Source organism: Lycium ferocissimum, chromosome 5 (assembly GCF_029784015.1).
Source record: "Lycium ferocissimum isolate CSIRO_LF1 chromosome 5, AGI_CSIRO_Lferr_CH_V1, whole genome shotgun sequence".
NCBI classification, from domain to species: domain Eukaryota; kingdom Viridiplantae; phylum Streptophyta; class Magnoliopsida; order Solanales; family Solanaceae; genus Lycium; species Lycium ferocissimum.
In genome coordinates, this window is record NC_081346.1 from 57956928 (window position 1) to 57967198 (window position 10271).

The 10271-nt window shown below is 34.7% G+C and overlaps 1 protein-coding gene across 1 annotated transcript; it reads right to left on the bottom strand.

The window, feature by feature from the left end:
* Positions 1 to 1791: 1791 nt before the first annotated feature.
* Positions 1792 to 7434, bottom strand: LOC132056944 (wall-associated receptor kinase 2-like). The gene is made up of 4 exons (XM_059449355.1): positions 6878 to 7434; positions 4730 to 5220; positions 3496 to 3672; positions 1792 to 3304 (listed from the first exon to the last, which is right to left on the bottom strand). Exons 1-4 carry the CDS (start codon positions 7393 to 7395, stop codon positions 2055 to 2057), a joined length of 2436 nt encoding a protein of 811 aa, XP_059305338.1. The 5' UTR covers positions 7396 to 7434; the 3' UTR covers positions 1792 to 2054.
* Positions 7435 to 10271: the final 2837 nt, after the last annotated feature.

Genomic DNA, 10271 nt, shown 5'->3' on the forward strand with positions numbered 1-10271 from the left:
AGCGTATTTTGTGTACATATATTTTTGGCACGACGGGGTCTGTCCCGAATCCATATGTCTAGTACTGCGAGTAGAGGCTCGTAGATACGCGGTGTGGGTAGTATAGTCTCGCGGTCTTCGTATATATGCATGTATATATTATTTTGATAGCCGAAGGGCTTATGTTTATAAAGTAAATATGTTTTAAATGAAAGTCGTTTTTCTATGATTATGAATGATGAGAAATATGAAGGAAGGCAGGATAAGTAATAGAATGAGCAGTGCTCGGTGGTTAGCCCCGGGTACCCGTCATGGCCCTAGTCGGGTCGTGACAATGTATAGCGGTAAATCTCGTCACATACGAAGGACACACAATACCGTTCGATAACTACTCTCTAGTGGAGTTATCACAATTGACTATGTAAATTCAAGAGATAACGTGTCAGATCCACTTACAAAAGGCCTAACTAGAGAGGCGGTTGAAAGATCATCGAAGGGAATGGGCTTAAGGCCTAGGACAAGTCATCATGGCGGTAACTCTAACTAGTAGACTGGAGATCCCAAGAGCTAGGTTCAAATAGATCAAACACAGTTATGAATGACGGTTCAACATTGTCAAATAACTCAACCTATTCTCATAATGAAGACAATGTTCAGAAACAAGGATAAAGCATTAAGGCTTTTTAATGAGTTAATAAAAGCTTTTTAACGGTTTCTAAGTTTGGCAGGTATGACCAGATAGTGTATCTACGGGATGACACGTTTAGGAATAACTTATGTGAGTGTGAAGTGTAAGCCGCTTCGAGGAGTGTGTTAGGTAAAGGCCCATGCTTTACGCACTCATGAAATCAGGCGGTGTTCATGGCTGAAACGAACACAACAGTGAGAACCAAAAACGATTAAAAGGTTAGTTGTGTGACATGTGGTTGTCTAGGTATACACCAAAGCTCGACAGTCCAAAGATATCAAATCTACCGATTGACCGAGTATATCCGACATATGTTCACTATGGAAAGTTCAAAGGGAAACCTGCTTATCCAAATGCAATTAATCCTTGCTTACGAATCACACAGTTTTTTTATGCATGCTTTAATCATAGAGTCATTCCCCATTCATGTGGGACATTGTTGGGATTTTAGAGTGTGAATGGGAAATAAAAAAGGTACCTTTTGGAGTGCACCCAAAAGGCACCTTTTGGATTGCATCTCTTCATCGCACCCCTTCTTTGTCTATAAATTCAAAGCCTTTGCCTCAGATTTTATACACCAAAAAAAAAAAAAAAAAAAAAAAAACTGAAATCTTTCTCCCTCTAAACTGTTCTATGCTTTTGTTTTCAAAAGAAAATTATAAGAGAGTCGTGTGATTTGTTGCCGAATTTGCGTTCGACGAAGTTGGTAGGATTTGAGGTACCGCTATGTCATCAACAGGTATATCCGTTTTATCCTGGGAGGAAGTGATCCATAACCTCGGGTACTTGAGGGGATTAAATTCCTTAAGGACACACAGTGAATTATGTGGACTCAGATAGTGTTTACGTCATTTGTTTTCTTGGTTTTTATTAAAATATTGTTTCGTCGTTTGAACATTGTTTTACTAACAACATTTATTGTTTTCAGCACAGTATGGATAACATAATATTGTAAATTAATAAATAGATTTAATTCTTAGAGTCCTCTGCCAAGAAAACACGGAAAGATTACCTGTGTAAATTAGCTCTCTTGTTTATCAAAATTTGTTTTACCAACATTCTGAACTAAATTGAATATAAACCGATTTGTTTTTCTTAAACTCAATATATAATGTACAACAATAGAATAAACAACAAGTTTTCTCATATTAAAACGAGAAACAACACATTTAAAAGCTAGCTTAAGTAGGAGTTTGACTCACAAGGCAATAGAACCTAGAAGGAATAGTTCCCTATGTAAACAAAAATTCGAAGAGGAAAGAACAAATGACAAGCAAGAAAATTACATCAGAAAATTCAACATTGAAGAAAGGGAAAGATCAAAGGAATTAAAAAGGCATAAATCTTCATCACTCATCATGTTGCCCTTCTGTTTTGGATCAATGGGCTATTTTGAATTAGGAGTACTATATATCACTGAAGAACTATCTGATCTATATTGCCCAGAAAAGTTGCTGCTATTTGTGTTGGAGTTGGAACTATATTGTCCGGAGAAATTGTTGAGACCTGTATTAGAATCAATTGGAATTGTATAAAGATCTGATGATTCAGCTTCATTCTCTTCATTTCCATGTCCATTAGCCCAAGGGTTATTTTTGGTGAACTTTCTTAAACTTTCAAGTTCCGATGCTACTTCTTTCATTGTAGGTCTGTCGTCTCCATGCAAACGAAGACAACTCTTCACTAGCTCAGCCACTTTTTGGAGTTGTTCAAGGCTTCCTTCTCTTACCACTCTGCGGTCAAGAATTTGAAACAATTGATTCTTTCTCATGGACAAAAAGAAATACTCTGCTAAATTTTTGTCCTCGTCGTTTCTGTCCCTCGAAATAGGTTTCATCCCGGTCAAAAGTTCAGCAAGAACTACTCCAAAACTATAAACATCACTTTTCTCAGTCAATTGACTTGTGCGAAAATATTCAGGATCCAGGTACCCTAATGTACCTTGAACCAATGTGGCAAGATGCGTTTGATCGATTGGGATTAACCTTGAAGCTCCAAAATCAGCCACTTTCGCAGTGTAAACATCGTCCAATAATAAATTGGCAGACTTGACATCCCTGTGTATTATAGGCATTTGCGCTGATGAATGAAGGTAAGCAAGTGCACTTGCTGTCTCACTAGCAACTCGTAGTCGATTTTGCAAAGATAACCAAGGTGCTCCATTTCGATTGTGGATGTGCTCGTAAAGAGTTCCATGAGAAATGTATTCATAGACCAGTAAAGGCACTTCTGCTTCCAAACAACACCCAAAGAGCCTCACCACGTTTCTGTGGTTGACTTGAGTAAGAATAAGTACCTCATTGATGAACTGTTCAGTCTGATCCTCGTCCACAAACTTAGATTTCTTAATTGCAACTATGCGGTTATCAGGTAGAATACCTTTATAGACGATTCCATTTCCACCACGACCAAGAATTCTATCACTGGCATAGTTGTTCGTAGCCTTCTTCAATTCCTCCGCTGTAAAAATTTTGGTTGCTTCCACACCACCATCGTTAGAAGAGATTCGTTGTTTCAAGAGCAAACCACCATTTTGTTGGAAGAATTTCTCCCGAAGTTTAATTAGTTTTCTTTTCTTGATGCTGAAATATAGCCAAGTTGTCCCAACTATTAGGGACATAAAACCAACTCCCATACCTGTGTTTATACAAAAGTAATATTGGAATTAGAAATCTGAGAGAAGGGACATATGCAATTTTATTTTTCACATCAAGAAAAAGTATTCATTTTTCACTACTGTGTATAAGCTATGACTTTTTCAATAAAAAGTAAGCAGGTGGTCTATCTATATGCGAGTACATGTAAGTTTAAATTTCTGAGAAACTTACCTACAGAAAACTTGATCCATGGGAACTCAGAGTTCGAGCTCGGTGCAATACAGCCACGACCGTTCTTTTTGCCATCACCACTGTATCCTTCTGGACAAGAACAATTGTAACTCCCCAGCGTGTTTATGCAAATTTGTTCACATGAATTGGCATTTGGATCTGCACATTCATCAATATCTGGTATGCAAAATAGAAAAAGAAAGCTATTAATCCTGATGCTTTGCCTATTTTGTCCGTTTTTTATTTTTCAATTTTACATATCTTCTAGTAAAAGCTGTAATTATACCGCAGTAAGATGTGAAATTGTTTAAAGAAACTTCCAGCATTATATATTTTGTGCACTTATTGCAACTAGGAGTTATTAAACAGCTCTTAGATCTTGCTAAATTCCCATTGCTTGGCCTTGCTTGTTTTCAATGTATCTTGACCTTCTCCACTTAAGATACTCAAACAAGTTGATGTTAAACCACATTCTTTATCTTATGGCTTGAGTACTTTGAAATATACTAAATATTTATATAGTTCTTAATCCTTAAACATTACTCCATGAAATAAGTTACTAACAACCTGACCGCTAGACTAGATCAACTCTAAAATACTGTTTATTTAATCAAAACTACAGCTACATTATTCATCATTTTGAAAATCACAAGTTCCAAAAGTTTTATAACCACACAAATGTTATGGCATACTTAAGCTTACAAGTTTAAAAATATCTTCATTTTCCCCCTAAAATATATGTTTTGTCAAGCTATATCATATAAACTCATATAAACTGAAATATACGAATATCTATTTAGTCAAACTTTATTGAGAGGGATGGGTTAGTGATAAGTCAACTTCACCTCCAATGTGGGTTAGTGATAAGTCAACTTCACCGCCAATGTCAAGTCGTCCAAGTTTGAATCCAAAGAGCAAATTGAACTATTATTGATTTTCTAGGGGAAGTGGCGAAAAAAAAAAAGAGATTTAAATGCATATTCTGATAGGATAAAGATTTTATTACGTTATAGTGAACTAATTACCATTTTACATATTATAAATTTATATTTATTAAGAGATTTACCCATAATTATCTGAAAGATGATGTGATTGCTAATATTGTGTATACTATCGATGCATAAAACATAAACTCAAAAAAAAAAAAAAAAAAAAAAAAAAAAAGAAAAAAGGACAAACTTCGCATAAACCAAAGAAAGTTCAAACATGTGAGAAAGTAGAGAAACTAAATTACCTTGGCAGCCAGGGCCGATGTATGGATTGCCTTCATATCCCCCGTTACAATTGCACCGATAGCCACCATTTCCCGTGTCGGAATCAACACACTGGCTATTATCCAGGCAAGCATAATCGTTACGTTTTCGTGCTTCAACACAACTAAGACTACCAATGGCCCAATCTAGCACAATAGGGACATTATCCATAATTTTCTTTGCAAAATTAACATCAGTGAGATCCTCCACACCCCCGAACTCGAATCTACTCGCCTCACCAAGAAACGCGTAGCCACATGGATTAAACGACCAAACTGCGGTGTGATTTTTTGAGGTTATCATAGATGTATTGAAAGATTTCAATCCTTTTGGTATTGTTATTTGGCAGCAACCAAAACCCATACATTTTCCTTCAACTACATCACTGGAGCTACTGCAGAGAGCGGGGCAACCATTAGCGAAGTTTAGTCCGTTCATTATAGCACCATCATCACAACCAACCACGGTGTATCTGCAGAAGGTGAATTTACGATTTAGAGTCCGTAAGTTTAGACATAAGAAGATACTCAAATAAATTCATTTTTAGTAGTACTGCCAATCAATCAAAGTTTAAACGAGTTGAGTTATGACACATTTAATTTGTTGGCTTGACCCAACGAATCAAACTGAAAAGACCCATCAAACTATTACGGATGTCGCTTCCCAAACTGGGTAAAAATGTAAATCTACAGCTGCAGAAGTAGGAATAATGGCACCGGAAATAATATTGTTTTCGTAAAGTAGAGACCCTGAAACGAGTTAAATTAGTGTAACCCATAACAAACTACAACCCAAATTCAAACATACAAAATAGAACTTGGATTGAGAATTATGTAAACTTAGAAGAATATACACACACACACACACACACACACACACACACACACACACACACACACACACACACACACACACACACACACACACACACACACACACACACACACACACACACAAACTACTACATCATTTAAGAAAAATACATTGGTTTTGTTTGATTGGGCATGACATATGTATTAGTTTGACCTGTTTTTATCCGTCCAAGTTTAAAGCTGTCCATTTGCCACATGAGCATTTCGAAAAATCATTTTGCATATAATAATTCATTGGAGCAGAAAATTAGAGTTGATTTATCAGATGGTCACTCAAGAGATAGTTATTATCTCCGAAAGTCACCTTTTTCCTTGATTTCAATTTTTTTCAACAAATTAAGTAGGCGTTTGGCCATAGAAATCAAAAATAATTTCACTTTTTTTGGAATTTTTGAAGTTGGAGTTGGAGTGGAGTTGTGTTTGGCCATAATTTTTGCAAATAATATTTGGTTGTTGAAATGTACTTTTCCTAAAAAACATGAAATATGATTTATACCTTCAATTTCTAAAAACTAGAAAACCACCCAAAGCAATTAATAAACGCAACCAGTGCGAGAAATATAGCAAATATACTTGAGATCAGCTTATGGAGTGCTCAAAACTGATAGTTTCTTTCCATCAAAAGGTTGTAACTAGGAGGCTTACTGGTGTACACAAAAAATATAGTATTTCTAAATATGGTTTTGTTGCAAAATTCTCACCTGCTTCTTTTATTTTAGAGGTTTTTTAGCACATGATGTTCAATGTTGTTGGGGAGGAGAGAGAGAGAGAGACAGGAGCATCATAAGTTGCCTCTGACCGGTGCAAAAAAGTTATATATATAACTTTTATATATATAAAAATTGAGCAACATAAAAACTTTTGAGGTAAAAATTGAAAAAAATAAAATAAAAAACAAAAGTAAAGGCCCAAAACAAACAATTTAAAAGTGAAAACAAGGTTTTGGTTATTTTCCAAATTTCAAATACAACTTCATTTGGAATTTAGATGACCAAACACCATAAAGTGAAAAAAGTGAAAAAATATTCCAAAAAAAAGGTGAATTATTCTCATGGCCAAATGGGTCCTAAGAAGGTGACTTTATATATATATATATATATATATATATATATATATATATATATATATATATATATATATATATATATATATATATATATATATATATATTTTATATAGATATATATATATATATATATATGAGTTCTGTCTAGAAATCAACCTAAAAACTATATTTTGCATCTGATTAACTCGTACCTGTTGAGAGAAGAAAAACTGTAAGGACTTGACCTTCCTAAAGCCATCCAAGCAGGATCATCTTGAACCAAAACTCCTGTTTGTGAGTAACACTTCCTATTTATGGTATTTGATATGCGCATTTCCGAGTCGGAGATGTCATAGACTTGAATGTTATATATTAAGGGTGTTTCAGAACCAGTTGTGTTAGTGTCACAGTTGATTTCGAAGTTCGGGTTTAATGCACAACCAGATCTTAAGCCAATCCCAAAAGGGTATGGTACTGTAAGGTTCCCACACTTTCTCGGACATCCTGGTTTTGTAATATTAGCAGCTTTGGTAATTGTGGTGGCGGTGTTGGTTGTGTTTGTCGCCGGAGAAGTGGCGTTCGTGGGTGGAGATGCTGTGGGAGTGGTGGTGGGGGGAGGAGAAGTGGTGTTAGTGTTAATAAATTGGCCATTGGCTAATGTTAAGATTAGCATAAATAAAATAAAATAGGGGAGTTGGAAAGAAAACATAGCAACTTGGTTATGCTGCATGGCTTTGAAATATTATGGAAATTAAAAGAACGTATTGAGTAAAGGGTTCTATATGTAGGACTACAAGAAGAAAATGACATGAAAGATATCTAGTGGTTATTAATCGACGAATCATATTCAGTATAATTTCTTGGAGTTATTGTTTTCTTTTCTGATACATTGCAAATGAGTGAATGACAATGAAGCATGTCTACTACCGACTCGATAAAAATGTCGACGACGTTGACAATCGTAGTTTTGTTATTTTGTTTTTTTTAACAATATGCCCACTAAACAGCAAAGACTTTGACAAAATCAAAGTCGACGAGGAATCATTTATATATTGAGGCTAATGTAAAATTTTGAGTTTATAGGTTCTCGATTCTAAAAAATTTAGCTATTGTGCTCTGGATAGTTTTTTTTTATTTTTATATATATTAAGTGAATTTTTTAACTCAAATACAAAATTTGAGCTAAAGGTACTACATTTTGTCAAATTTTTAGGCACTCTAGCTCCGTCAACCCTGTTAATATGAATGCATTGTTACTGATTAATGGAAGTGGATACAAATCTTAAATGTCAGGTTGAAATTCAACAATGACGGATGGAAAGAATTACTCGATATCTTTGTTTGTAAGGTTGTATGTATTGGTGAAGTAGTCGAGAAATGAATAAGTTGGATTTAGGCATCACCTTATTAAAAAAATCTTTAAGATTAATTTTGGAATTATTTATCTGGTCCGTATTAATTTTCAAACCAATCCGTGGACTACGTTTAGTCAACGTTCTCCTTTAAATCATTTCTGTCACAAGTCATGCACCATTTCTAAGCATTGTAGTAGGTCCCTAAGTTTGCAGTCATTCTCTGACCGTGCATTGTGACAGTACACATTGGTTGGCAATGCCAATTTGCAATTTTAATTTAATTTCTCTTAATGTAGGTTTTCTTTCTTTTAACGGAAAAGGGTAAAAAATGTCTTTAAATTATGCGAAATGAATAAAAATGCTCTCCGTTTATAGTTTAGTCCACGAATGCCATTAAACTATATGAAATTGAACAAAAATGCCCCTATTGTTACTTAATTGGATCAAAAATGCTCTTTTCCTAATAAACATATTGTTTCTTTTCTTTTTAAACACATTATTTTTATAAAAATATTATTTTTAAAGAAACCTTTTCCTTCAAAATCTCTTTACCTAATAAAAAAGTAGGAGCTAATTTTTTCTTCTTCTTAAAGAAATAATAACATTTTTTTGTGTAGACTGCCCTTCTTTTGGGTACGTGGTCTTTAATTTTTGCCCCTCAAATTGCTGGTCTTTAATTTTGTCCTTCGCTTAAAAAAGTAGCTGAAAACACCCCGAGGTTGTAGCATCCCCTTTAGGAGGATGTCACTTACGAAATAAAAGCTAATTTCACACTTACAACGTTCAGAAAAAATTTATGTAAAAAGATATTCACAATAATTTAGTAGCGGAATAGACCCATGCGAAAAAGATTTAAAAGTGCGACAATTTTTTATTTTATTTTTAACAATATACTTCATCAAATCCCTTAAAGAAATACAATATCAGAGTATCAATTTAATGTGGTAGCACCCTTCTTGGATAATCAAAATGTTGACTTCATAATGAAATTATATCCATTCAGCACCACTGGAGGTTCATATTATACACGAATTCCAAACTTGCGAATATCAAAAGAAAACTAGTTTCCTCCTTTGTACATAATTACAAAGGCAAAATGTAGATTTAGTACATGACATGACTTGGGTTAAAAGCACACCCTAATAGCAAAACAAGTCATCAAGTTCAAGTTATAAGCTTATGGCCTTGTAGTCCAATAAGCCTCCAAAATTACATACATAAGTGTGACATATGGATCATGTACAAGTCCCAAAATTATGCAAGACCTAGATGCATATGCAAATGTAATCTTCACTAAAGCTCCCAAAAAGTTTACTCCAAATGGCCATCTTCAAATCTCTTCTCGTACATTACCTACGATAGAAAACAACTATCGCTAAGCATAAAGCTTAGTGGCGTATAAACTTTGGGCTTGGATCCATTAGATTCTCTAACTCCCTTAGCAGTCATAGGTAGCTCAAATGAGATAAAAATAAATCAGATCGACAAATATATCAAAAGTATGATATATCAAACCTTGAAGAATTTCCAAATATCAATATCAATATTCAAAGGCTCAAGTGTCAAGAAAGTTTATAATTCAATTCAAGAGAGTTTGCCAAATAAAAATTCTACCCAATATGTATGTCATGCCATCACACCAAGCATAATCAATATCAAGATGGACCGAAGCCCCAAATCAAGTAGGGTCGAAACTCAATAACCAAGAGAATCAAGAACCATTAAAGATGCATGGCTTTCTAGTTCCTACTGAACATGGAGAAGTTCCATAACTAAGACGAACCACAAATCCAAAGTTAAGATGGCAAAAGATCCGAGTGAAGAGGCATACCGATATCAGTGACAAACTCACAGCCACAAGAAGGAGAAAGTACGCGCGACCCATTTGGTCGTTTAGCACTTTTAGGCATAATATTCCTAAAACACCCTTTTCGTGGTCCGTCTTCCTATAGTCCGCGATAACGGGTGATTCGGTTATTTAATTGACGAGTTTTAGTCCTCATTTGACATGCGAGGACGAATGTTCTAAAGGAGGAGAATGTCACACTCCATAATAATCCTTGCTACTTGTATTAAAACAAGAAAGAATGAGTTAAGAAGGTTCAAGGAAAGTTAATCGAGTTAGTAAGAATATCGTTATAAATATGGTTGTCTTAAGTATCTGGTGACCAGTAACCTAAAGGATTTGAAATCGCGTTATGAGTATGTATATGAGGTAATGTGAGTGACCTTTTAAAGTATTTGAGATTAT

What these genes read in the sequence shown, in the direction of transcription:
- LOC132056944 (XM_059449355.1), bottom strand. Translation starts at nt 7,395, where the DNA reads ATGCAGCATAACCAAGTTGCTATGTTTTCTTTCCAACTCCCCTATTTT. An exon ending in AGTTTTTCTTCTCTCAACAG is followed by an intron (nt 5,221 to 6,877) that starts GTACGAGTTAAT and finishes CACCTTCTGCAG; the next exon opens with ATACACCGTGGTTGGTTGTG. An exon ending in ATGGATCAAGTTTTCTGTAG is followed by an intron (nt 3,305 to 3,495) that starts GTAAGTTTCTCA and finishes GTATAAACACAG; the next exon opens with GTATGGGAGTTGGTTTTATG.